Source organism: Platalea leucorodia (assembly GCF_965183815.1).
Source record: "Platalea leucorodia genome assembly, chromosome: 5".
In the NCBI taxonomy this organism is placed as follows: domain Eukaryota; kingdom Metazoa; phylum Chordata; class Aves; order Pelecaniformes; family Threskiornithidae; genus Platalea; species Platalea leucorodia.
This window is the reverse complement of record NC_138827.1, coordinates 22,803,179-22,831,073: the sequence shown is the minus strand read 5'-3', so window position 1 is coordinate 22,831,073 and position 27,895 is coordinate 22,803,179. Positions and strand designations below refer to the sequence as shown.

At 41.9% G+C, this 27,895-nt stretch overlaps 1 protein-coding gene across 5 annotated transcripts in view; it reads left to right on the top strand.

Annotated features, from left to right (window-relative positions):
• The window catches only part of DNAJC6 (DnaJ heat shock protein family (Hsp40) member C6), a gene marked incomplete at its 5' end in the record, with an annotated part of 52,089 nt that extends 24,413 nt beyond the window's left edge, over positions 1-27,676 (top strand). For 2 of the 5 annotated variants that reach the window (XM_082313061.1, XM_082313062.1), the window contains 18 exons: positions 1,911-2,061; positions 2,971-3,020; positions 3,127-3,275; positions 7,315-7,437; positions 9,553-9,686; positions 10,850-11,044; positions 11,453-11,570; positions 13,190-13,269; positions 13,450-13,643; positions 13,745-13,825; positions 14,702-15,148; positions 17,514-17,666; positions 19,009-19,077; positions 19,825-19,959; positions 21,579-21,839; positions 22,218-22,363; positions 24,337-24,513; positions 25,409-27,676. In XM_082313061.1, the coding sequence (XP_082169187.1) occupies positions 1,911-2,061; positions 2,971-3,020; positions 3,127-3,275; positions 7,315-7,437; positions 9,553-9,686; positions 10,850-11,044; positions 11,453-11,570; positions 13,190-13,269; positions 13,450-13,643; positions 13,745-13,825; positions 14,702-15,148; positions 17,514-17,666; positions 19,009-19,077; positions 19,825-19,959; positions 21,579-21,839; positions 22,218-22,363; positions 24,337-24,513; positions 25,409-25,510 (2,765 nt within the window). In that variant the 3' untranslated portion in view covers positions 25,511-27,676. Of the gene's footprint in view, positions 1-1,910; positions 2,062-2,970; positions 3,021-3,102; positions 3,276-7,314; positions 7,438-9,552; positions 9,687-10,849; positions 11,045-11,452; positions 11,571-13,189; positions 13,270-13,449; positions 13,644-13,744; positions 13,826-14,701; positions 15,149-17,513; positions 17,667-19,008; positions 19,078-19,824; positions 19,960-21,578; positions 21,840-22,217; positions 22,364-24,336; positions 24,514-25,408 lie in introns of those variants that run through there. The other 3 variants (XM_082313064.1, XM_082313063.1, XM_082313065.1) reach the window with 2 other exon arrangements.
• Between the last annotated feature and the right edge of the window lie 219 nt (positions 27,677-27,895).

Below are 27,895 nucleotides of genomic sequence, written 5' to 3'. Positions count from 1 at the left end.
GTTCTGAAGCTGGCAGAGTATTATCTATCTTTTTACAAGCACAATGCAGAGGAGAAGATACAGCCTCTAATTTTACTGGTCTAAGCACATGGATCATGTGCATGTGGATCATGACCACATCAGAGTGCATTAAGCACCCTCTGTGCACAGGGGAATGAATAGCATCACTTTACCAATGGAGTCTCCGGTTTAAAGATATATATTATATTTATTGATAGCTCACTCTGGGTTTGAAAGAGTGAATGCTATTTAAATGGGTTTGGTAATCTACAGAGTAAATCAGTAGGAGCTTTTTCCGATGTAGGTTTTGTCATGTTTCTTAATAGTCCGAATACCTCTAGAATATGTCTTCTGGTAATGATGATTATGTGAGCAATATTTCAGTAGCATATATCTAACACCACTCGTGGACATGCTATAGAAGCAGAGAAGTGATAGCTGTAAGGTCTCTTTGTAAAATATATAATGACCACTGTCAATGCCACCAGCCTGCCTTAACCATGATAAATCTTCCCATTTCTGGGTGCCAGTGTAATTAATAATGACGAGCATGTTCATTTTACAGAGCAGCTGTCCCATGGCTTTACAGCAGGACAAATGTTCTCAGACTTTCTGGGTGCTCTGGGAAAGGCAACACTTAGCGGATGCCATCTCGATTATGAGACTACCTGAGAGTGTGGCATGCATACATAGGTTGCTTGTTGCTTAATTTGCTGTGCTAGAGGATCTAGGTCTTCTGACTAATCTGACATAATGAAGTAACAAATGAATAATTAAAGTAATGTAGTTAAAGTTCACTAAGATCAAAATAGTTGAGGCCTAGTGAACAGAAAGCAATTTTTAAGTAGTCAAGAGCTTAATTTGTAGATAATAAGCAGTTAAAATATCATTTTACTAGGTTTGTGTCTAACAAGTCAATTCTTCAGTAAAACAAAACCACATTTACTCAAGTCTACATCCAATTTATTATACTTCTACTTTTCTAAGAATGATGCTATTAACACAGCACTGCTATAATAAGGAAGGCTGCAACAAATTAGTTCTTGGTTAAGACAGTGGAACTCTATTATAATTGCAAAATGCAAACACCTGAGGCATTTTGTACCACAGTCCACCAAAATAACACTTTGAATGGCTCTTGGTCTGTGCTAGTCTCCTATTGACTTTGCAGCTTCGTGCCATTACAAACTGTGAAAGAAAAGCTTACCAAGGAGGTCAGTCCCGCTTTGCTTTAGTCTTAGCAATTTGCCGAGTCCTGCACTAAGGCTGCAAACATACAAATATCCAAAAAGGTTCTCATTCTCGGCTGGAAAGTTTAATTCCTGAACGTCCTTCCTCTCTTGCCAAAAACAAACTTTTATCTTCTTCCATTCAAGCAAATCTAACTGGACTCTTAAATGACTTAAAATCACGCTGATGACTTCTATATCCATAGAAATGGATAGTCGTAAGACAACCTTCAGTCATCTAGCTGCATTCAAACTGGCAGCTGTGACAGTTATGCTGAAGAGCTGTCGTACTGCCTTTTTCTTGCCCCTGTGGAGGTGGTTGTTGATTTGGTCTTAGTTGTGATCAGCAAATTAGCTACATGCTGAAGAGCTGGTCTTGCTTTGGGTTGGGTTGAGATGTGAGGGAGCTTGTATGGTAGTTACCATACTGTACTGATGCTAAACAGTCAACCTACATACAAAGCTGAGAGTCGATGATGGTTTCTGAGCCCAGCTGGCAAGAATGTGCCATCTCTCATCTCTGGAAAATCATGACTTTAATTAGTAAAATTATTTTTGCTCTACGCTTGACATGCAGCAGCACACGTGAATATATTCAGTCTCAATAGAGCAGTGGGTTTGTTGGCTCTGTGGCTTTGTTCCAAATAAGTGATGTTGGCTTTGGTTTTGTTGTACTTCAAGGTGCCTCATCACCAGACATGGAGTCCAGCTATGGGGGAGGCTTGCTAGATATGGTGAAAGGAGGAGCAGGGAGACTCTTCAGCAATTTGAAGGATAACCTGAAGGATACCCTGAAAGATACATCTTCAAAGGTCATGCAATCTGTTGCCAGGTACAGTACAGCTGAAGCTGCCTAACGCAGGTAAAATCACTAACTGCAAAGTGCCGGTGTGAGCTGCCGTCTTAACTAGCACAGTACAACTTCCAGCTAACCTAATGAAGGAAGGAGGTGAAAATCACAAGTGACTGCTTTGATTCTGTCTCATAATTGGTATTTGGCCTCAAGGAAGCAGGAAAACCAAAGTAAAAAATATAAGCTTCATAGTAAGTGAGCATCAACATCCTGAAATCTGGAAAAGGGCCCCCCAGTGAAAGTGGAGCACTTTGTCTCCCATTCCTTCATTGACCCCTGTGGGGTCCTTCTACTCAGCCACCACTTAAATAGTTTGTCACTGAAAACTGGTTCATGTTGTATGCCTTCTCTCTGCTGTGCAAGGAGACTATTCTTGCTGATGTAACTGTTTGCTTTGCTAAAGCTACCTTTTGAGTTGAAGAAAGAGCTGAGGTGACTTTGCTTTGGTTACCTCTGCTGGCATTGTCCCCTGTGCTTGGCACTCTACCTGCCTCTGAGGGATAGGAGGCTACGATAAATTAAAGAAACTTAATGCATGCAAGACCTCAGAGGCTTTGTGGGATCTGCAAAGTGGCAAGCTACTAGAGATTTCTGCTGAAAACTGGCACTGAAAATTAATGACAAAAGGGAAAAGAGACCTTTTTTGCAAGCTTTTTGCATCCAGTTAATTGCATATGTAGAAGGGAAGGCTGGGTCACTGTCTGCAGGAAGCTATTTGCACCCTCTTCTTAGGGCATAACAACAAAGTACAAAGAATCAGTTTTAAGATCATTCTGTCCTTCTGTCATAAGCAGATCTCTGTGGGGAAAACACTCTTCTGGTTCCTCTAATGTGCTGTCTTCTGTAAATGTGTGCATAATGTCTATCACCTACTTTGTCTTCTTTTAGTTACACCAAGGGGGAGCTAGATATTTCATACATTACCTCGAGAATCATAGGTAAGTACTGCTTATCAGAGAAATAAAACTTGTCATATCCCAGGGTTCAGAAGTCCATAAACACGTTATGGTGTACGCTCAGCCTGGCTTCTTCTTACATTTCTAGTGATGTCTTTTCCGGCTGAAGGCGTTGAACTGGGATTCAGGAACCACATTGAAGATGTAAGGACATTTTTGGATTCCAGACATCCTGACCACTACACAGTCTTCAACTTGTCACCCAAGTATTATCGCAGTGCCAAGTTTCACAACCGGGTGAGTGTCTTCCGAGAGCTTAACAAGAACAGGGCAGGAAACTTCTTGGGAAAAGGGGGATTAGGTCCTGTTACTGTCTATCCTGAGCATGGCAGAATGTAAGGTGAAAAAGGAATTATAGATGTTTCTAAGCTGCTGTGGTCATTTCTGAGTTTTAGCTGATGCCTGGGACCACAGGGATTAAAGAGCTGGAAAGTTCAGGGCATAATGCTTGTGTTAGGAGCCTGTGAGAGTAAGTGGCATTGCACTAAGTTGAGCCTGTGCTGCCCTTGGCTCCTACAGAGCTGTTAGAAGCTGCTGCAGAGAAATAAGGAGTAAAACGAAAGCACTTTGAAAGAAATTACCAATAAAAGAAAGTAGATTGTTTTCATGTCGAACAATCCTTCAGTTCTGCTTTGATCAAGCAGGAGCCCTTAGCAGGCAAAGCACAGGACTGGAAACTGGATCTAAGGGGCATTTTGGCTCTTCCACTAGTGTATGACTTTAAAAACCCACCTCCACTCTCTGGCCCAGTTTTCTTCTCTAAAACCAGAGCAGTGTACGGGAGCATTGCAAGGCTCTGGTTCATTAATGGCTTTTAGAGGAAATCTCTGTGAAATACTGCTGTTGAAATGCAAGATTAGATCTAATCTTTCAGAAAACTCCCTGTTCTTTCCCTCTCCCACAAGGGAGTGGTGATTTTTTTTTTTTTTATTATTTTTTTTTAATTTCTCATCTTTTGTTACCTTCAACAAAAAAGGCAACAGCAGTTGCCAGGCTTAACCCTCGGTCAAGGTAAGTGAATCTCATGCTGCATAAGCCTAATTTTGTTTTAATTTGAGGTATAGCTGAATCTATCTTCAGCAGTTGCTCTGATCACCAGAAATCACTCACACTTGAAGCAAATTTCTCAGTGGCAATCAGTAACCAGCCATGACTTCAAATATGAGTAAATGAACAGGAAAGACTAATTAAAAGATATCAAGGGCTCTGAATCTTCAGTCTCATTTGGTTCTGGTGCATCACTCTTGCTGTTGGTGGGAGGAGAAAGACAGATCTACTTTTGAGAGCCCAGCATTAAACATCTGTTGGTATATTGCTTGGCCTGGCCATAACTCCTCCATCCCCTGTGCTTTATCTCCTACCTTACCCAACAGTTTAACAGATGACTTTTTGTATGTCGCTCTTGAAGCATGACTAGGTGCTTTGTAAGCTATTGCCTTGACACACCGAGGAAGAAAATGATGTGTCTTTTAATAAAATACTGTACTTTCAGGTTATGGGCGAGGGAATACTGACTCCAAGTACTTTTCAGGAAAATGAAATGTGCACAACACAGTACATGAGATCAGATGAAACATGGAACAATTATAAATATGAGATTGAACATATATATTGGAAAAAAATATTAATGGGCTATCAAGGAGGTGAAATCACGATAAGAGTATTTTCTGGACGAGGATGCCAGATGAGCTGAAGTTTTGAGACACACATTTGTTCTTTGAAGTGAAAGGCTTTTTAATTCCCATCTTCTTTAAAACTTTTTTTCCTAAGATCGAAGTAGGTCACTTTGTTGCGTAGTGCTACAGGAGGGAGATGACAGTTAATGTCCTGCTGGGCCATTTTGCTGCCCTGACGTGGCTGTGCAGGGCATGGACCCCCAAGTGCCCAGTCTGTTGAGGAGAAGAGGGGACTATGAACACTAAAACCTGCTGTTCAAATCTGGTTGTGCTCTGTTCTCCTCCTTGCCTCGCCTCCCCAGCAGGAGAGGAGAGCTCATGGCTGTTCAAGGAAGTGTGAGCAGTTTGAAAACATGTAACTCAAATATAGTGTTAAACAACAAAACCAAGCTTCAAAGTCCCTGATGGGTCACATTCTTGGCTGTTCCTGCCCTACTGCTAAAGTAAAACAAGCACTGGCTGCTTATTTCCAAAGCTCTAGAAGAATTCCTGTTACTTTTCTGTAAGGTTGTGTTTCATGAGTGGTGGCGAGGTTACGTTTGAAATAAATGAAATGTCACATAGCGCATATTTAATTTCCTAATTGCAAACCAGCAGGCAGATGTGTAATTATAGGCAAAGTAAATGTATAATCATGGACTGTTGGGAAATGTATATTATTTACTTGATAAGTGAAAATGACTTTTCCAGATGCTTGACAGTGTGTTGTCATGAGGTCTATTCAGAAAATTGTCAGTGAAAGGGTCACTGGTTGTATGAATTTTAACAGCCACTTGGAATCTGAATTGTGTTTTAGTGGTCTAACTGCCAGTGGACCTTGTGCCTCCAGAAGCCTGCTGCAAAAGTAGTTGGGGTTGGGAGAAGAAGACTTTTGCTTGATATAAAATAATAAAACAATTGGTGTGATAATATAAAATAATATATGTCACTTATGGCATCAGTACTCTGGCTCTATTAAAGAATTGAATAAATGTTTATGATCACTCTGTAATTCAGATTTTACAATGGTCTCATAACTGCAGCAGCACATACACTGTCGGGTCCATGGAACAGAAAGTTAACGCTGGCTGTTCCTGCACTGGGGGTTACTGCGTAGTGAACCGTCAGGTGTTTTGTGCCCCCTCAGCCCTTCCTGAAAATGCACAGAAAAGGAATAGGCAAGGGAAAATCAAGTGTGTACAACAGAAGGAATGAAATAAACTACAGCTCTTGAGAGAGGAGAAGATGGGGGATGAGGATAATGCTGTAGAGAGGATAAATAGGGAATGGTCGTTCACTGCCTTCCAAAGCTTGAGCATGGATTGACTTACTGGGTAGCTTCTACAATGCAAACCTGCACTTGCTCACCAAGTGCGCAGCTGAATATCAGTAATTGTGGAGACCAAAAACTTTCATGAGTCTAAAAAGCGATTAGATTAGACAAAAATCTCCCAGATGTTAAGCAGAGGTCTGCCAACTCTGAAAGGCTGGCAGCGGGATGGATCTGCTGGGCTAGGCAGTGCTGCCTGCTTGCTCTGTCCCTGGATCCTCTGGGTGTCATTGGAGCCGTTGTTTGAGACAAAACACAGCTTGATAGTTCTCCGGTTTGAGTCAGTGTTCCTGTTTCTGCTATAAGATGTTGTGCAGGTGTATGTAAGAGAGAACCTTAAATACAAGTTTTATGAAACCTGGAGCACTTCCTTCCTCTGAGAGATGAAACGGTCAGGTATGGAAATCATATGGCTATTTAAGAACATCTGGGCAAACCATCTCCTTCCTGCCCTCAGTTCTTGTTAAGCAGGATCCAAATGTCAGCCAAGAGAGAGAACCAATTCTTTGTCTGAGAACAAGCCTCGTGACGTTTCTCCTTTAAATTTCTTCTAGCCAGAAATGCCTTTTAAAAAAGATATTTCAATTAAAACCAGATGAAACGGAGATGTCTGTAGAAGGCTATTTGATGTGCTGTTTGAGACTGCAAGGACTGTTCTTAAGATAAGTGTTATGACTCACAACTAGTACATCGATGAATAGTAACTAGACATACTTTAGGATTTGTGGGTTTTCAGCTCTAAAAAGTAATTAATTTTTCTAGCTCATATCTTAACTATACTTATTCAGATATGGTTTTTTTTTTTTTTTAACAGAAGTTTCCCTTTCATCAGTCTCATATCTGTCAAATAGGGCTTGAAAATCCTATGACACAAAATGACTGAGAACAACAGATGCTCAGTGTCCTTTGAAAATCAGAGCCGTAATTTTTAGGGACAAGTTGTACAAAGGCTTTAGACATAGCGGAAATCAATGCGCTGCTGCGAGACTGGAGTGTTATGAAAGGCCACTCAAGATAATCTCACTTGGAATGTAAATTTTTTAAAATGTATAGTCAATGACAATACATCAATATTATGTTATTTAATTGAGAATCCTTTTTTGTTTGTCTCCTCATAATTCATGAAAGTCACGGAGCAGAATTATGCATGAGAAGAAATGGAGTAGATTTCAAGTACATAACTCTAGGTTGTAAAAGAGAAATACATTTCTTTGCAGAAAGCATTTGTAAAAGCATGCATTGCTTAATGTTCTTATGAAGCTGCCTTTTGTTCACTGTGCGATTCCTGCAGGTATCTGAATGTAGCTGGCCAGTACGACAAGCGCCCAGTCTGCACAACCTCTATGCTGTCTGTAAGAACATGCACAACTGGCTACAGCAGAACCCCAAAAACGTGTGTGTCATCCACTGCATGGTAAGTATACCAGAAAGTAACCACATTTTTAGACCTATGAGTCATAAGTCATATTGCATGTTGCATGTCTGGAGTCTGTGTACAAGGGTGGTGACAATTTCTAAAAGAAAAAGAAATGCAGTAAAATGGACTCTCATAGAAAGGGACATCATCTTCCATGTGCAGCTACATAGCTAAACTGGAAGACCTAACACTGAATGAGAAGCAGGAATGCAAAGCAAGATAGGTCACAATTGTTCTAGCAGTGAACTACTAGAGGTGATGAGTAGCAAAAAGGTTTGAACTTCAGCCGAGAACTGGCCATAAGGATTGTCAGCCTGTTATGGCTTTGCATTTTATTCTAAGTAGTCACAGGACAAAATGCAGCCTTTAGACTGAAGGTTACTGATGGATGTTGGGGAGAAAACACATAGATATGAATTCTGTCGAACTGTGAAACTGAGATTGTTAAAGTGTTTTGCAGTCACTACTTGTCAGGCCTGGCTAAAGAAGTCCCGTTGCCTTCTGCTCCTCTTTGTGCACCACAGCTGAAACGGCTGCTAAATTCCCTGTAAGGGCTATTCAGTACTGGGCAACGTATAGATAGGATGCATGAGAGTGGTGTGATTCTGTATGACTAACTTGTAATTTATCCCATACAACCTTTAATATTGACAGTAGTGCCCAAAAGGAGAGTTCTGGTTTGCTCCTGGAGCCTAAATTACACCTGGGAGGCTGTCAGCCCTGATCAGCATAAACTGGAAGGAACAGGGGAAATGACTGATCCCAAACTGCATAGACCTTAAATATGAGTCTGGCATTTCTGCCTTGTGTAGCACAGCCAGCAGCTATGGGATATAAATTCCATTCAAACAGAGATGAAGATGCACTTGATGCCTCCAGTCCTGGAAATCTAGCTCAAGAATCAAATTCCTTTACTGTCCTTTGAGCAATGAATATCTGAATAATGCTGTAAAGGACAGGGAGTCCTTTTTAACACTTTCTAAGGAGTCTGCAGAAGCCCACTTAGTTTATGTCAACCTGAGAGATTTTTTCAGAGCAACTGGCAGGGGCTAAACCTTAAAAAAAGCAAATAGCCTGTTAACCTCGAGCACGTGCTCAGGCTCAGCAGGTTACTGGGGTCTGGGTCAGCGCTGGCAAATCCTACAGTATGGCTGGAATGCCTAAAAGGTGCCTGAAATAAGTAATTGCAAGGAGGCTGTATAACTTTTCACTCGTGTTTCAGACTTTGAGGGTGACTGCCTGTCTGATGGGTAGGTTTCCCACTCCTTCCTTGTAAATGAGCCTTGACTTCTGGGATCTTCTGTCACTTACTGAGCAGGCTCTCGTGCCCATCGCTGCACCGTGAACGCGCATCCAAAACTAAGCAGGCAGCAGACTTGGATTTTGGTGGAAGCTGGTGGAAGGGCTTTTTCTTTTAGTTTGGCTCACCAGAACTGGGGTATGGTCCATATGGCTCATCACCACACACGTTCCTGGGTATAGCAAGGACCCAGGGCACTGGGGATACTTCGATTCTCTCCTGATCTTTCTGTATTTTTTGTCTTTTTGTATCAGTATGACTCAGCAAACACACTTCCCTTCATTATCACACTAAATAAAATGTAGACTTGTTCAAGAGCCATCTGTAGGTTGAGGGGTGAGGGAGCCTTGGGCTGGATTTTTTTTTGTTTGTTTGTGAACTCTTCTAGGTTAAATTTCTATTAGAACAGCCTGCAGCTGGGGGTGAGGTATACTCTGACCCCTGTGGTCAGTTCCAGGCCTATGTTTGAAATAATTGTAATATTACAGCTTGGGAGCAGCCATGAAACACCAACATTTGTAGACAAAATGTACTTCTGGGCTTTCAAAACAAGTCTAAACCATTCTCAGCTTTGACTGCTTACTGGATATTATCTGAGCTTTGATCCAGGCCAGTACTGCTCACTGAAGTCCTAGGTATTAAACAAATGACACAGCAGTGGAAATTCCTCCTCATCATGCAGCCTTAATCCTAGTCTTTCTGGAGAAATTATTTTATGTGATTTAAGGAAGAGTGGAGAGTGTTCTGCTGCAATTTAAAGTCTGTCTCTGATACTTACACATTTTTCTCCCCCCCGTCCCTTTCCTTAACAGGATGGCCGTGCAGCCTCAGCCGTTCTGGTCAGTGCGATGTTCTGTTTCTGTCACCTCTTCTCTAATCCGGGCCCTGCTATGCAGTTGCTGAACACAAAGAGACCTGGAATTGTACTGTGGCCATCTCACAGGAGGTAGAGTATACTGGCTAAACGCTACGCAAGCAAGCTATACTCCTCACACTAAAAACTGCCCAAGTACCTGTTGTGTGTGTTTTGGCAATGTGTTCCCAGCCCCTAGGCTGAGATAGGCATTTAGATTTCACTTTGTTCCCCAGAAATAAGTGGTAAAGTGGTGATTAGGCACTGGAACGGGTTGTCCAGAGTGGCTGTGGGATCTCTGTCCTTGGAGATCCTTGGCTGGGTATCACCCCCAGCAGCATAATCCAGTTCTGAGATACAGCTTTGAGGTTGGTCCTGCTCTGAGCAGAGAGCTGGACCAGATGATCTTCAGAGGTCTCTTCCAACCTGAATTATTCTGTTATTTCATAAAATAATGCATGTGACCTGGAGGATGTATATGCTGCATGCCCCAGCCTCTCCACTCAGACCAGCCTGAAGGCGCTGGCAGGAGACGACAAACTGAAAACTCCAGAATTCCTGTTGCAGCATAAGCAGTACTCATGCATTAGCCATGGTACTTAGTTTTGACAGGTCTTAACTGATGTTTCTGGCCGCTTCCATTTTACCCACATTGATGTAACAGTAATGGAGGAACAAAATCAAATATTGCAATAGCTTTGCTGGCTAGTTTAGGAAAGCTGACAAACCTATAGTTAACAGGGCCTGGGTGAATCCCTCTCACTATATCAGTTTCATCCTTACAGGAGTTTACACTGTAAAATTGTCTTTTTTACAATTTCCATTAAGAAGAGGAAAAACTGCCTGTCAGAGCAAACCAAAGTTATAGTGTTATGTATGTAGTAATAATGATCCTTCAGTACATGACTAACAAAAAGTAATTCATCTGCTATGTGCATGTAAAATAGAAGGCAAACTTCTACTGGTAAACCAGAAAAACCATTGCTTAGCGCTTTCTTTCCTAAAAGGTGAGAAGTGGTCTTCAGCTCAGAGCTAAAGGCCAACTTCCTTCCTCTTGAGATCCAGTTCTTGTAATTAAACAGAAATAGAAGCGTAGATTTTGTGCCAGCTGAAAGGATGCTGGAGTACATGGAAACTCCAGTCCTGGAACTGTGAAAGAATTGCACTTTCACTGGATTTCAGGGTAGACGTCAAGTTCAGAATGAAAATTAGTCACCTGGTGTGGAGATTTCAGTAATGGCTTTCTCTGTCTGCAGATACATAGGATACATTTGTGATCTAATAGCAGACAAGCCTGTCATTCCTCACTGCAAACCACTTACTATCAAGTCAGTCACCCTCAGTCCAGTCCCCTGTTTCAACAAGCAACGAAATGGGTGCCGGCCCTTCTGTGACATTCTCAGCGGAGAAACCAGAATCCTTACCACTTCCCAGGAGTATGAAAGAATGAAGTGAGTTGCTGTGATCTCCTACCATCCTTAGGAGCTTAACTCAAGGAGGCTTTCGTTTTGCTGTAATGTGTCTAGTATCTGTGCTGCAGTCATTGCCAGACTGCCTGATAAATGAAGGAGTGCATATATTAATTGAAAGTTGGTGCCTAGTGTTGAAATAAACTGCCAGAGTGAGTCTGAAGTTGTCATGCAGTGGGATACCTTCATTGAGATAGTTCAGTGCTGTATTGGTTTCCCCTGTGAAATGTTTCTGTTTCAACTAAGCCTAGCATTAAGCAGAGCACTGAAAGTACCTTCTGTTTGCTTGGCCTGAACGAGATGATAGCTTTTATGTTGACATTGTTGACGGGTGGTAATGCCATTGTGGAAGGGAGCTTAACTGTGGATTTCCTTCTCTTCCTCTCAAAGAGAATACCGTGTGCAAGAAGGGAAAGTCCTAATTCCACTGGGAGCCACAGTCCATGGAGATGTTGTTGTTTCTGTCTACCATATGAGATCAACCATTGGGGGACGCCTTCAAGCAAAAGTAGGAGTTTGTTTAATTTCTCTTGCACGATAGAGGCAATGTAGCTAACTAAGAGGTGGCTGAATATGGGGTCTAAGAATGCACATGGCATTTGTGATGAAAGTTTCCTTACTTGACAGTAAACGTAACAAATTTGAGCAGTGCCAAGTGAAAACAAAGAACTGCATATGGAGCAGTCCATGATGCCTCTTGTATCTCTTTATGGAGATGGTGTCTACTGATAGGGTGTAGGATCCTTCCAGCTGATGTAGAAGACGGAAACTGCCCATCAATAACCAGCTCAGGCAAACCACAACCAAAGCCTCTACCTACGCACTCTAAGAAGACGGAAGAAGATTTTCTTCTGCTCAAATTAGAATGACTTGCTGAGCTATTGCTCCTGCATGGTGTCTGTTTTGCTTGCTCTAGAGCAGCCTTCACCTTTTTTGGTCATTAGGGCAAAAAGGCAATTTGTGTGGACTGGTGAGTCATGGGGATAGGAAAGACCATTTAAGCCACAGGCTGGTCAGACAGCCACCCTCTTCATAGCCAAAAAGCCTCTTAATACTAGCAGATCAAAGAAATGGGAGACAGTGGAAACTGGGGAGGGAGAATTGAGGGGTGCTGGAGTGAGCAGACTCTGATGTCTCCTTCCCATAACGTAGGAGCAGTGCTGAAAGTGAAAATATGTATTCATCCGTGATGTTCTAGGCTTTGAGACAGACTTTAAAATGCTGTTCTCTGGCTCTTGTAACTGTGGAAGAGGAATTTGGAAATGAAGTCTGTTCAGACTAGAAAACTTGGATCTGCAAAACCTGAATCAGTAGTTGCCATACACTAAGTTGCTCCATTAACCTTTGTAGTGATGACAGTTGATTGGCTCACTCGGTGAAATCACCTGTTTAAATAGTAGTGACTTAAAGCACAAAAAGTGAGGGAAGAACCAAGTTTTGTCCTACGTGCTTTGAGTACGACCTCATTTGCTCCCTGCAGATGGGTGCTGCATGGCTGGTCAGACAGAAGAGCTCCCGGACTCCCACAGCTGGCTGGGTGTGGTGGCTGCATTCTTGAACAGTCACTTTATCCACTGATACTTTAATCTGAGATCTTGATAATTTTCCTGATGATATGTTTGAAACCTTAGTATTCAAGTCACAGAGTGACCAATGAATGTTTTTTCTCTTCTTAATTTACTGGTGCTGTTTGCTGTATAGATAACACTTTGCTGAAGCCTCTACTGCAAGTTAAATGGTCTTATATTTTCCTGGGGTACACACCTGTTGCTCCAATGTATTCAATGGAAACAGATACCAGTTTCATTTAGGAGCTAAAACGTCAAGTAGATCTCAGAAATGAAGACAAGCAGGGGACGAAGGCATATTCCTGAACGCTGTGAAGGCACTCTGCTGTGTGGAGGCAGCAGCAGCAGAATTTAAGGCAGATGGAAATATTTAGGTTTGAGAAGGAAAAGCTCTGCTTTCTGTAGAACAAGCAGAATGAATTAGCTTATGTAGCAGTTATAATTAGTCTATATAGTAACTGGTAGTAAGGTAGACTTAACTACCTGTCTGCATGTGCTATAAACAAATAATTTAATGAACTTAAGCATTTGTTCAGTCTGGTGCTCTGTGTTTTTTCAGATGACCAACACACAAATATTCCAAATTCAATTTCATACTGGATTCATAGCCCTGGGAACAACCACACTAAAATTCACCAAGTGAGTATTTTAAGCTGAACATTAATCAAACCTGAAGCCTAAAAGCCTTATGAAGGCTGAAAGAGAACATTCACAGATGAAATGTGAAAAGTCTGTGTGCATGCGTATATTGAAAGACTTTATATAGCTTTGCAGAAATATCCTTTCCTTTTTAATTTAACAACTCGTGTCCCCGTTTAGGCCTGAACTGGATGCCTGTGACTCTCCAGACAAGTATCCTCAGCTCTTTCATGTTATACTGGAGATAGAAATACAATCTACCGACAGACAAACCGAATTAACTCCCCCATGGGAGAACTTCACGACAAAAGACATCAATCCAACCATTCTCTTCTCCTCTCATCAGGAGCATCAGGACACTCTTGCTTTGGCAGGTAAGAGCTGCACAGGTTTGCTCACTTAATTTACATGCTTACCTGCATGCTGAACTTTGCTTTCTTGATTTTATTTATTTATTTTGTGCTCTGTGCTGCAGGTAGAGGTCCCACTGATTCACCCCAGGATAACATAAGAAATGTTGGACAGAGTGCATTCTTCTCATCTCTCAGCTGGCAAGGTATGCAGGCTTGATCTTCAAAGTAAAATCTGCTTCAAACAAGATAAACAACCTTTCCCCCCACGCCCCCCTCCCTGGAGCATAGAGTCAGGCTGAAGAATCTGATTGTAACATGTCTTTCCCATTAGATCACAGTGTACTGCTGGTCACACCCTTATGTTGTAAGTGAGTGGGAATTAATTTCCTACAACGTCCTCTTCAAACATTGCCTGCTTGTGCCGTATATGACAATTATTGATATTGTTCTAGTGTAAAGCTTTGCCCTAGGCCTCCTTGATGCTAAAACCAAATTTAAGCTGTTTTTTCCTAATGTTGCACTTTATATATAGTACAATTAGAACATAGCACTGAGAGTGTTTGTCTAAGAGGCCGTTTAATAGTGCTGAACACCTTGGAAATCTCACGGTGCTGCTGAATGCAGCGTTCCTCCTCTGGCATCAGCACCACGCTAGGTAGGAGCTCGGCATTAAGAGATCCTTGTGGGCACAGCTAGGAGGGGGGTTTATGTCCCTACTCCTTTTCAATGAGCCTTGTTCTGCCTGGATTTTGAGGCATGGCTGGAGATCATCCTGGATGCTTGCTCCTGACCCAGAAACTTCTTCAGTTTGCATCTGTAGGCCTTGCACTTGCTGGCTCTTCAGGCTTGAGGAGAGTCAATTAACCTCTGTCTGTGTTTCCTGATCAATAAAGCTGGCTCCTTACAATACAGACCAGCAAAGACTTTAATCTTTGCAAAGGGCTCTTATTTTAAAATCCAGCAAAATGCTGCTGTGGTTTTCTCAGTAGCCTTTTGTTCTGCATGTAAGCTGATTTTTATGGGACCTTTGTGATGACAAAACTAACAGCTACCTAATTTTATTTTTAATCATCATTTAGATCAGAAATCTGACAAAAGTAGCTCTCACCCCACCTCAGAGGATCGAGCAGCGTTGGTGCATGAGGAAAGCGAACAGTCAGATGACGAACTCTTGTCCCTTTCCAGTCAGCACAGTAATGCCAGCGGTGACAAGCCTCATGGGACACCAAAACACAGCAAAAAGCAGCAAGAGCCTCCGGCACCACCTCCGCCTGAAGACGTGGACCTGCTGGGGCTGGATGGTAGCCCTATGAGCAAGAATTTTCCCTCGCAGCCCACTGCTGCCCCCTCTAACTCAGACTTGCTGAATGATTTGTTTGGGGTTGGCGGGCCAAGTTCCCAGAGTCAAAGTGGACAGCCTGCTGCTGAGGAGGTCTTCCATGTAGGGGGACCTGGATCTGTGCAGTCAACTCCTCGGCGTTCTGCAGCTTCAGCATCTCCATCCCCATCCCCAAGGGTAGGAGAAGGTAATAGCGGCTATGCCTAGTGCGTGACTTGGTGGGGCACATGCTTTGACAATCCCATCTGGGTGACGTGCTCTGGGCTGTTGGATTCCTCTCGGATATGCTCATTTCATAAAAATTAAGAGCTGCGAGGGATCCCAAGAGGCCACCCAGCTCCTCTACTCTCAGACAGGAGTTGGTGCATCTTCACACTCGAGAACACAAGCCAGATTATCTTGTTTGTTCCCTAAAGTCTCTACTGGAGCTCACCCAAGTGTTTGGCTGGCTCCTTACTCTGACAGCCACTGGAGATCATCAGTTTTGTTCTTCCTATGTGTTCAATAATGCATATGAGGAGAATAAGTATTAATTAAAAAAAAAAAAAAAAAAGCCTCTTAGGTATTTGGGTAGACCCATAGCAGTTTGAACTGAACTTTTTTAACCTTAGGGCGTTTGGATCTGTAATGCTGGTCCTGGACTGTGAAATATGGATACACAGTTCTGCTGTTTCTGGCCTGTCCGCAGACGACGATAGGCAATACGAGTAGATGTTTTGTTTCTTCAAAGACAGACTAAGATCAGACTGGCAGAAGGAGTGGTTGAATAGATATTAGAAAGAGGGATCTTTTGGAGGGCTAAGTGAACAGGGGAGACCAAGTGAAAATCATTTGTAAGTGAACAGGTGAAGAGCCCAATCCAAGTTGCTTGGATTCACTGAGGGCCTCTGGAATAGATGATCAGTTTTGCAAAAGGCAAAATGCAAACAAGTGGCCCGCTCTGACAGCAGGTCTCTGTGCACCGCACCGAGCTGCACAGTGTCCCCCTGTTTGGTTTGGCCTAATCCTTTATGTTACAGTTCCAGAGCTGATGTTGTCACCATGTACCTGATTCAAAGAGCACAGTATACTTAACGTTTTCTCAGCAACTAATAACTTAAAGCATTTGTAACACCTGCCAACTTTCTTGTACAGAAATGATATTTTTTCATTTTGTTAAGGAGGCGCAGGCTTGGGTGGTGCTGGGGCTGACACCAGTAGCACCTACCACAGGATGGCCATGCAGCCAATTTCTGAAGACTCTTCTTGAGTCCTCCTTTCTCAGCTAGAATAAAAAAACCTGCAGGCTTGGGGAGGTTTGTCTGCTAGTACATTCAAACACTAGATTTGCCTATGGTGTTTTTTGAAGCAAAAGGGACAGGAGCAATTATAATCTCCTTGTACCAAGACTTGCGAAGGGAGGGAAGAGGAGGCTAAGGATTGGAAGCAGGAGGGGGAGAAGAATACGGGTTTCAGTGGAAGAAATTAGGCCGCTTGGATACGGAGAAGGTTCATCTTGCTGTGGCTATTGTATGCTCAGTCTGAGAGCTTTCGCCTGGGGGTGGGAAGGTTGTACAGACATGCACCTCACAAGGCAGAGGTGCAGCAACAGTATCAGGAAAAGATTTCTGGGTATTGTTGTCAAGCAGCATAACAGGAGTTGTATGATGCTGCTTTGCAGAGGCCAGGCTGGTGCTTAAAAGGGAGAGGAAAAGTATCATGCGGCTGAATTGTCACAGGCCAGGAAAGCAAGAAGAAGAGCTTGGGAGATACTTAACAAATTACTAGTTTTCACTTCTCCTAAGCAATGAGTAACATAAATATAGCATCATTAACACAATGCATAGCATCTCAGGATTGTATCTTTCTTACAGTAGTATATATTGCATTTCTGCTCAAGGTGGTCTTTACCTTAAAATTGTTGGCAAGTAAGAATTTGAGTGACTTCATAAGGGTTTCTTTTCTTGGTTGGTTTTGTTGGGTTTTTTACATGAAAGACAGTAAGCTAAACAAATTGATCAAAAATGGAGTTTGAGAATGAACTGGATTTTTGTAACAAGTGATGCTCTGTAGGAAAGATACCAGTTATTTTCTAAAGCTATTTCTAAAAGACGGTCCTTTTACCCTCCACATGTATAACCTTTGACAGCCTAAAATCATCTTGGACTGTGTTCAGCTCTTGAGAGGCAGAGGGAATTGCACCAGGGCACTAACTCCAAGCTGTCCCTCACCATCCATTTATGTATTGGCAGTGTGTGCAAGTTGAAACTTCATCTGAAGTGTCTAAGTATCTAAATACTTGCTTTGACTGCTCCTAAATACAGCCCCTCTCTTTGGAAAAGACAGATGAGATCAACAAATGTGTTGCCATGACCAAGTCACGTGGCTCTCTATCTCCCCTAGCATTTGGCTAGGGTACTGGTATTTTCCAGTTGCTCTCTCACAGTCGCATGCTGTCTCCTATTCAGTATCTGCAGGTATTAGGTTTTCCTCTCCACACGCTGGTGTCTTTTCCCTGAAGCATGTTCATTGTACAAGTTAATGATTTAGTTTTCTCAAATATGTTTTTACAGCAACTGCCTTTGATCCATTTGGAAGTAGCCCTAAGCAAACTGGTCCAGACCTCCTGGGTTCCTTTCTTGGTTCATCAACTGTCCCTGGTGATCCTTTCCTTCAAGCAACAAGAAGTCCTTCACCAACGGTGCACAGCGATCCCTTTCACATGGGTAAGAAAGTGAGGCTCTTGTAGTGTATTTAAGTAAACATGAAATGCTGCTTTTAAATAGTGATGGAGCTATTAAGTACAAACTGATACTTACCATAAAATGACTCTAAACCACAGAAACCCCACAAAACAGGAAAGAGCTTTTTGTCTCTAGACTTAAAGCATATTCATAATTTGAAGTGTGGTAGGATGAGACTTGTTTTGCTCAAGTCTTATACTTAATTAATAAGCTATTTGTATACATGAAAAAAGAGACCATGAAGAATGTCTGCCTGCATACTCCTGTGGTTATGAGGTCTCATTTGAACCAAACTACCATTAATTGAGCTAAATAGAGCACAGCATATTAAGCCTGCTAGAGAAAACACACTTCCTTTGGTGATTTTAGTTACAGGCATCTGCTTTCTTTAGATCTGATAGTAATCCTGGCCAAATTCACAGTTGAATTTTACTCTTATTTGAAGAGAAGGAATTTTTTTCTTTATTGGACTTTTTTCTTCTCTTACTTTGTTTGAAATGTCCCTTAGTTGTCCCCTTCTCCCCCTGTGCCAAAATTTAATGTTGTAACCCACTCTGAAACACATTCAGATATAAATTTATTTGTGTCTGATCATCTAACACATGTCCCTTGGGTGCAACAGTCTCGCTGGGAAGCCAGAATGACAAAGGAGGGAACTAGTGTGTGGCTGGCACTGTTCGCATCCTTGCTTTGCCAAACTCGGGTCTTGGATATTAACTCTGTGAATAAGACGGTTGGGTCACACTTGGAGCTGGCTGCACTAATGAGAGGAATTTAAATGGTATCCCAGCATGATGAGGTATTAAATTACAGTGCTAGTGTCTACGGATAATGAACTGCTGGCAGGGTGAACTGCATAGATGTACAGGCTTTATTTGATACAGGGGTAAAGGAAGGACTGTGTGTGTTCTTTCTGGTTTATATCTGTGTGGGCTTTTTCGCTGTATTTGTTCTCTCCATCCTTGCCCTCTGCATGTAGAATATTTCCTTGGGTTGAGATGTATTCAGAAACACTAAACTCCATGCATTATTCTGGTAGTAAGGCTTTTATAAATAAGTATACGAAGCCTCTGACCAAAGCCACCATAAAATGAACACTGTAAATCTGCATCCTTCCCCCCTTACCTCTGTATAGTATGAGATCAGAAATAAATGTTAAATTTGTAATGCCCATTGTGGGGGAGAAGTTCGCTTCTAATTAGCAAATGGTAGGTGGACACAATACTGTCTCTCCTGCTGCTTGCCCCCTACTCTTCCTAGGTGCTGGATTATGTTGGTTTTGCTCTACTAGTTTGAGATATTTATATGTAATCATTCTGCTTAGCTTCTAGCACACCAACAGTTTCCATACAACCAGATGTTTCCAGTGGCTGGGACTGGTCCAACAAACCAGGTATGTATCATAAAAATTCAGGACACTTAACAAAAAACCCTTAAGGAGCCCTGAGAGAGGAGAGGTAGATGGAAGATGCTACCAGTGACTGCAGAGAACAGGTTCCCTCTTTCTGCTGCTTAGCACTTTGACTAATACAACAAAACTTCAATCAGAATTTTAGTTAGTCTCATCTCAATGGCAGCAGGTATGCTGCCTGTTGTTCTGGTCTCCCAGTCATCCAAGTGAGGATCTGGCTAGAGACTACTGAAATCTTTTTGTTCAAATTGTCTGGGTTTCCTTCCTCAAGAAACCAGGTCCTGAAACAGGACAGGTGCTCGGTGAGGATGTGCATAGTTGTGTTTCATTCCAGTGTAGAGCCAAGAGAAGGACCTGGGAAGTGCTATGCAGTCCTGGGATGCCACTAAATAATAGCATGATTCTTTCTAATCTTGGGAGAGTATGTATGTCCTGCCAAAAGTTGCTTCCTGAAGGCTTCTAGTTCTTAAAATATATCAATTTGTCATAATTACTCTGTCACTGCAGACAGTCTAGGGAACATTCTTGTTGCTGAGCTTAATTGTAAGTGGGTGTGCAACTAGTCTGGGCCAACGCTGAGTTGAGACTGCTTAGGAACCTGACAATAGTACACTTAATTTTAACAGCAGTCTTCTAACATGTGACTGAGCACTGGGAAAAATCTGCACTCAGGGATAAAAATTGAGTTATTTTTTCTTTTTTTTTTCTTTTCTTTTTTTTCCCTTTAAGGTGGCCTAGGTGTGGGAAGTAAGTCAGCTGCCACCAGTCCTACAGGATCCCTCCATAGCACTCCCACTCATCAGCCTAAACCCCAAACGCTGGATCCATTTGCTGATCTGGGGACTCTTGGAGCAAGTTTAGCAGGTTTGCATCCCTTATTTTAAAAAAACACACACACACACACACAAAAAACCAAACCAAAAAAAAAAAAACCCCAACAAAACAACAACAAAAAACCCCACAAACCAGACCCCAAACAATTACCAGCTTGGTCTGTTTTAGAGAAATAGGATGAACAGCCTGGTACGTGGCAGAGAGCTCTATGGGTCCTCTCCGCCTGCCTGCAGGCCAGTGCTGCTTTCAAGTTTTTCCTCCTCCCTGATTCTCTATAAGTTCTCACAAATCTGTGCTTTTACTGATCCTCCATCAAAAACAAACAAACAAACAAACAAACAAAAACCTGCTAGCCACTTGTTGGGACCTTGGTAGGCTGTATGGATTGCAAAGTGTAATCTCTGTCTCATAAGTCTAAACAGTCTGTGGCTAAGGATGCTTTGTGTTTTAACTCCGACTGGAGAACTGTTGCTACAGACCTTGGAGCAGCGCCTGGGAAGAGACTTTGGCTCTTCAAAGCTACTGGGGTGCTTGAGGAATTGTTTCCTTCTAGACTTGATTCATTTTTGTCCTTTGTGAGGAAACCTGTGGAGCCTCACTAATCTGCCTCTAATTTGCAGTACTATCTAAAGATGGAGTCGGAATCCATTTTCGTTTGCACCTGGCTACAAAGGACTGCTTAGACAAGCATTTTCTCCTTGTTTTATCTCAGAAAATGATCAGCAAACCCTTGATGCCAGTGTTAAAAAGGCAGTTCTAACAAATTATTTAAGTTTTCCTTAAAATCCAGCATGTCTGGCTTCTCTGACTCTGGTAAATAGATTTTTCTTCCCTTTGTCACTGCCCTCAGCTCTTTGCAAGCCATTGTGGTTTTATCTGATGTTTGTTTTCTCCTTTGCGTCACTACCAGCATGGTTCTGGAATTAGGTTTCCCAGTTCCCTCTGCTGGATCACGAGCTGCTCTGCAGGAGCAAAATAAAAAGTATGCCAAAACCCATGTCAGAGCCACCGAGGTGCTTTAAAAACATGTATTCTGTAGCAAAGTTATGGAATTTAAAAACAAATGACTTGGCGTCCACAGGATATTTAACCACATTTTTGTTGTTCATTACTAAGTCAAAAGCATTTGATCCCGTTTCCATGACATGTTTCAGAGCTCAAAGTTGAGTGTGGATGTTAGTCTCAAATAACAAAACATTAACACTGCGCACCTCCCACCACAAACTAAGCCAGAGGAGCATCCTCTGAAGTAATAAGGTGCTGAAACACACCACTCTTGTGGGATAGTATTACATCAGCACAGCATAAGGAGATACTAATTCAACATATGTCAACTTGATGTTGCCACCATAACACACAGCAGCTGTGGTTCCCAGTTAGCTGCACACGGCTTTCCCTGCATTTGCCCAACGAGCTGCTCCTCCGATTCCTGTGCAATCTTCAAAGGCAGGTGCTGTCTTTTAAGCAGCTTACAGAGCAGTGACAGGAAAGTTGAAGGGCTTTGCTTGATGTTGCAATAAGAAGTTTGTGGCAGAGCTGAAAATAGAAGCCAGCTGCCTGGGGGATTTTGTTTAGGTTCCCTTTTCGGAAGGCAAGTCAGTATCCTGTTTGCTAACGCCCACCGTCACTCCTTTCCCCCTACTCTGCAGGTGGCCCTTCATTTGCCAGTAAACCAACCACGCCGACAGGCATGGGTGGAGGATTCCCCCCCTCGCCGCAGAAACCCTCTCCCCAGCCCATGGGCGGCAGTGGTTGGCAGCAAGGAGCTGGCTATGGCTGGCAGCAGGCACAACCCAAAGCCCAGCCAAGCATGCCTCATGCCTCTCCCCAGAACAAGCCCAATTACAACGTGAGTTTCTCAGCAATGCCGGGAGCACAAAATGAACGTGGAAAAGGACCAGCTAACGTTGGTAAGCTTTTCAGAGTTCAGCGTCCATAAGGTTGGCTCCTTCTAATATTGCTTTAATGCTCAAATACCTTAACAGGTTAGGGTATAAGCAAGTAAGTCATGCTCCTCATTTGACGATATATAAAATTCAATACTAGTTGTCCTGTCCTAGACTCTAAAGCATGCTAATATTTAGGAAATCCTGTATTCCAAATGGGCTTCAATAATAATAATTCAAAAGTAACGTTAACCTATACCTCTTTTGTGAGAAACTGCACGCTCATTAGCATTGGGAGATTGTTATAGTGATAAGTGTCAAGGGGGGGAGGGCTTGGGTAGAAAAGCAGTGTTAAATAAACCTGTATTGTGATAACAACTTAAAATCTTTTGGTTTTTCAAGACTCAAAACCAAAAGTGTCTGCAGATTTCGAAGATCTATTATCTGGTCAAGGTTTTAACGCTCACAAGGACAAGAAGGGCCCCAAAACAATAGCTGAGATGAGAAAAGAAGAAATGGCTAAGGAGATGGACCCGGAAAAACTAAAAGTAAGCAATATTCTTGTTTATGCGCTTACAATCATTCAACGTGCCTCTTGTTCTCATCATGCTGGAGGCTGCTTGAAAGACTGCCCCGAAAGGTGGAGGGAGCAGTAAGCCACCAGCCTTCCTGCACGTGAGAGGCAGCTGAGAAAATCTTTCAGATCATTTAGTGCCAGAAGCTATCCTCCTGTTTTAGCACTTACTTTAGTGTGCAGCCTCCACAGCATTGCTGGATCCCAAGGACCACGTGCTATCTCTCATGCTTGCTTTCCATAAAGTAGGTGTCTAAACTTGGTAGCATCATAAATTGCTATGCTCCCCATTCGCGTGCCAGCCAGCAATGAGCTAGTGTGACCAGAAAGACAAAGTCATAAACTGCAGGTGTTGGGGAATATCTGGAAGAATCTCACTATCTCATCAGGATCAGAGATACTACTTAGAAAAAATGGTAAGTTTGTAAAAACTCTGTTCTGAAATAGATTCTTACAAATAAACCAGATAAAAGAGCAGTGACCATCTCTGCCAGTCCTTCTGCCAAACCCAGGTTTTGGTGAAATGAGGGATGTTCTCCCCATGATGAGATTGCCTTGGGGCAGAAAGTGAGAACTTCCTGCTGTTTGTTCATGTAACAAATTCTCATGCCTTCCCTGCAGATGTGAACACCCTTTGGAATAGATTTAAGACTCCAAGGTTACATTCCTGTCCTAAACCAGACTGTGGCAAACAGTGGCTTGCTCAGTGTTACTGTCAGGGCTGCTGGTCTTTCACATCACTCCAGCTATGATTAGCAGGCACAGCTAATTGAACTAATCCTCTGTCTCATTAATCTTGCCTACTTTGGAATTCTCTCATCTCTCCTCAATAAATTGCCAAACTACACATCTATTATGAAGGGAAGGAAATTCAGTCTGTCCCGCCCTACATTTGAAATATGAAACCATGAATTATAGTTACAGAAGGATACAAAATTGAGAGGAAAAGCCCAAGCAAAAGCCAAGCAAGCTTCTAGAAAACAGAATAAGCGAATTTAAAAAAAAAAAAAAAAAAAAAAGTTTAATCTTGTGGAAAGGTTTTAACCTTTGGAAAGTGTGTGCCAGCAACCGCGCTGGACATGGACGTCAGCCACTCGTAACCAAGCTGGGCAGCTGTCAAGCCATCAAACAGGCAATACTTTTCCCAATTCATAAGCTATACAACTTCAGCAATTCGTGTGGAACTACTTAATGTGTGCAACCTTTCCCCCCTGCCCCTCCAGCACACTGAAGCACCCAGCTGATTCTCCCTTCCCAATACAATTCCCTTTGCTTTAATGCATTTTATTTCATTGACTCACTTCAGTTCAGCCTGGAACTGTTAAATCTATTTACACTTTAGTTTTCATGTTTATTTCCCCTTCCTCCTCCCCTTCCCCAGCCATAGGCTGAGATGGCAACCACTAAGGCGATCTACATCATCTAGGAAAGTGGACTACCTATTGCTTTATTTGACTGCTGGATTGCAGGTGGCAAATAGGCATGTGCAGAGAATTGAGGCTTCTGACTTTAGAGCTTAAAAGGATTTGTATTGAAGCCAACCTTCAATGTGAGTCTTTAGAAGACTGAACTCTAGACATGCACAAAAGATACACATGCACAGCAGAGTTCTAGGCGAGCTTACTTTAGGTATGCAATTCAGCTTGCTAAAGAGACACACAATTAAACATTTAATTTATCTTTTGACTGTTCCATCTAATAACTGTTCACAAGTGTTACCAACTCAGTATTTTTAGCAGGGATGTTGCTCAAGGTGTGTCTTAACTTTCAACTTTCATAAAAATTAATGACAAAGTAGAGACTGACAAATATCTTCCAAGGGTTTTCTAAACCTTGGAAAGAAATGTAAGATGCTCCTTGGAGTCATTGCTATTCAAATGAAGAAACTTTTTCCTACTGGAATACCTAATGTAAGGCATAAATTGAGACTCTCATTCTTCTCTCCAGGTCCTGGAATGGATTGAAGGGAAGGAGAGAAATATAAGAGCCCTGCTGTCTACAATGCATACAGTCTTATGGGCAGGGGAGACCAAGTGGAAACCTGTTAGTATGGCAGATCTTGTAACGCCAGAGCAAGTGAAGAAGGTCTACCGGAGGGCAGTGCTTGTCGTTCATCCTGACAAGGTAAGGTTTTCCTAGTTTCACATTGTTCAGAAATTGTCATTGTTCTCTTAATTTAAGTGTTGAATGTGATTGCTTAATTTATTGGTGCAAACAGCTTTGTAGAAAGTAGTAGTTCAAGATTTTTGCCAGTTTCTGAAAGGTGAGAACTCTAACCACGCCCAGCCCCAAGACTGTGCTTGGTACATGCTGCTCCAAGCCACAGAGATTCAGATCTTCAGCTTCTGTCACCCTCACTTTGACTCTAAGCCATACTGGTGGTGAACAACTGTCCAGAATATTGTGCCTGCTAAAGGAGACGAAGGTGTGATAAAGGCATATGAAAGGACAAGGGTCTTAAAATCAAACTTCTAAAGTGGAAGAACCAGGTTATCTGATTATCCAACTTGTGGCTTGTGGTCTTGCTGCTTACACTTGCCAACCAGAGTGCAATGATGCCGTCTGGGAAACCCGATGGTGATGAGGCTTCCACTTTTAAGGAAATGGAGGCCCTGAGAATTTCAGGGCAGCGGGCAAGGCTTGAGAAGATGTGGGCTGCCCAGAGGCTCGCAGGAATACTACTTTTATCAAGGAGCTGTGTCAGGTGGCAGCTCTTTCTCTTCAGGTAAAATGCCTCTTGAAAAGCCTAGGTTAAATTTTTTTGCCCGTGGGACTGCAGTGCTTTATCACACTTGGGGGGTTATCAGCTCTGAGGAGCAGAAGAGCTGAAGAGCCAAGAAATTTTTAAGCTGTAAACAAGGTAAGCAGCCCTCAACAGTAGCTTATTCTTGTCAAAAAATAAGGGAAAACCATTCATGGAAAGTGAAGGATAACTGCTTGAGAATCTAGCTGCTCAAATGTCAACTTTTTGTAGTCTGATTTGGTAGATGTGATATCCCTCTTTCTGTTTTTATTCCAGGCTACTGGGCAGCCATATGAACAATATGCAAAGATGATATTTATGGAGCTAAATGATGCCTGGTCAGAATTTGAAAACCAAGGACAAAAACCCTTGTATTAGGTACTTTCTCAGTCTCCACTACAGACCTGTGCTAGTGCTTATATAGTCTCTTGTCACAAATGTCACAGATCAACCAAACTCTGGCTGGAAATTCAGAAGTTTCAGAAAACTAAGAGCCTAATACTTATCATGAAGAACAAGAGGAAGGTTTCCTTATACTCGTATCAAGAATCCTGAGCTCAGAGGAACTCTAGCCACCTGGCTTGCCATATGAGAGCCACGGGGCTACAGTTTCTTGTAACTTTTATATTTTTCTTTGGATTCAAGTGGGGCGAGAGAGAACACATTCTGGGAAAAGGTGGAATTGTTCTGTCTCTGACACAGTGTAGCTGGTGAATTTCCTACTTTTTTTGTGATATGTGATATGGCAACACTTCAGTTGAGTTCAGTAACTGGTGGTGAAGCCCAAACTTTGACGTACTTTCTTCCTAGGTTTGGATCAAACTTTATCAAATTTAAGTGCTCAGATGTGGTTTAGGCACACTTCTAACAGTCACCATTTGCTGCTTAATTGCTCATATAGTATAGTATGCCTGAATAGAGACAAAGCTGAATCCTGGGTTAGATCAGTGTGGCAGCTGACTGCTGCTTTACGCATTAATACTGTACTTCACCTCACAGTCCAGCAGTGAAATGTGCAGAAGAAATTCCTCAGCATTATCTTTTAAAGCAAACAACAAGTAATTGATGTTAAACAGCACCTTGTTGGTTTGTTAAACAGCAGTTCTGAGGGAATAGGGAATTGGGGGAAAGGGTGAATCCACATTTGTAAAAGTGAGGAATGAGCATGTACTACATTTCCCATGAAGTTCTCATCAATAGCTTGAAACCATCAAACAAAAGAAATATCAACAAACTAAAACTCTGCTGCAAAGTTTTAGAAACTTCCCAGTCTGTAGGTAACACTTCCCCTCCTGAGGATTCAGAAGACTTCTTCCAGCCCGCTTTTGTCACCTCTATGCCTTTATCAGCTCCAGAGCACTTCACAAAGGCTCTTGGCAGAATGCAACCTGTTGCAACTTCACTTTTCAGACCACGGTGTACAAGCTGTCATGTAGGCATCTGTGGACCAGGTCTGATTTTTGAGGTAAATACAGTGCAAATTGCTTATCTTTAAAAGTTTATATTGGACCAAAGCAATAATATCACAAGGAAATATCTCTGATGCTAAAGCTGAAGCATCTTTCCTAGTTAAAAAGCAAGTTATGCTCTTCACCCCAAATTCTGACATTCTCCTTTTGTAGAATAACTAATGCTAGCGGTTTATTTACCAACATGTTGTATCTGTATTTGAGCTTTGAAAAAGGCAGGTATATTCAGAAGATGGGCAGGAAATCATCTGTATTTACTGCTTAAGGAACAGGTTGCCATCTGATGTGAGTCTTTAAAGCTGGTGGTTTTTACAGACAATCCACTTGCTGTTGCACTTAAGTTTTCAAGTGGCTAAACTTTTACTGCAAAGACAGTGTGTCAAAGTACATTGCTTTCTCTATAAAAGTCATCCTTTTGTTGTATTGGTCCATTATTTACTACCATTAATTGAAAATGTGAAACCAACACATAGGTCTCCTTTTATATAAAAGACCTTAAGATAATAGTAACAAACTGGATGTTATTTATTAATGTTTTGATCCAGTATGTGCTTGTCTTATTTAAAGAGATAACTGGAATGTGAATCATGTTCCTGTGATTTGTTGGTTTATTGTTTCTCATTCACATTTGTAGATATTGTGACCTATGCCTATATAATAAAAAGGATCTCATTACTATAATGTACTTTTTTAATAATGAAAACTACGTTAGCTTTGTATAGAGTTTGTCATGGCACATAACTCTGGATACTCATATGTTCACAAAATACAAATCCATCATTAATCTTTATCTACCAAAAGAAACCCTACCCCACTTAAGCTTTGATTACTTCCATCCCTGATGTTTTTATGGATGCATGAAAGTATTAGGACGTATGTATATCAAAATAGTTAACTAAAAAAAAATTTTCTTGTCATACCTGGTAGTGACAGAGGTTATCAATGTTCAGGTTTACTGTTTGACTAAATTATTGTAATTTTTGTAAATACAGTATATACTCAATGAAATTGTGACTGGTCTAAAACATTTGTATATACATTAAAAAGCTCAAACTAACATATGCAGGTATCTTTTGTGCTTGTGGGGAAAAAACTCTGCCTTCTTGCTTTAAACACAGTTCAGAGTGATTTCTCTGCAAATGCTGGATAAACAACAATGAATCCATGTATGTTAAATGGAAACTTCTTTTGTCTACAATGTCTTATATGTATGACTAACAAACACCTCTGTTGCTCTAGTGCAGGGCTGGGTGGGACCTGTGTGGTACACATAAAGGTAACCATAAATTACTTG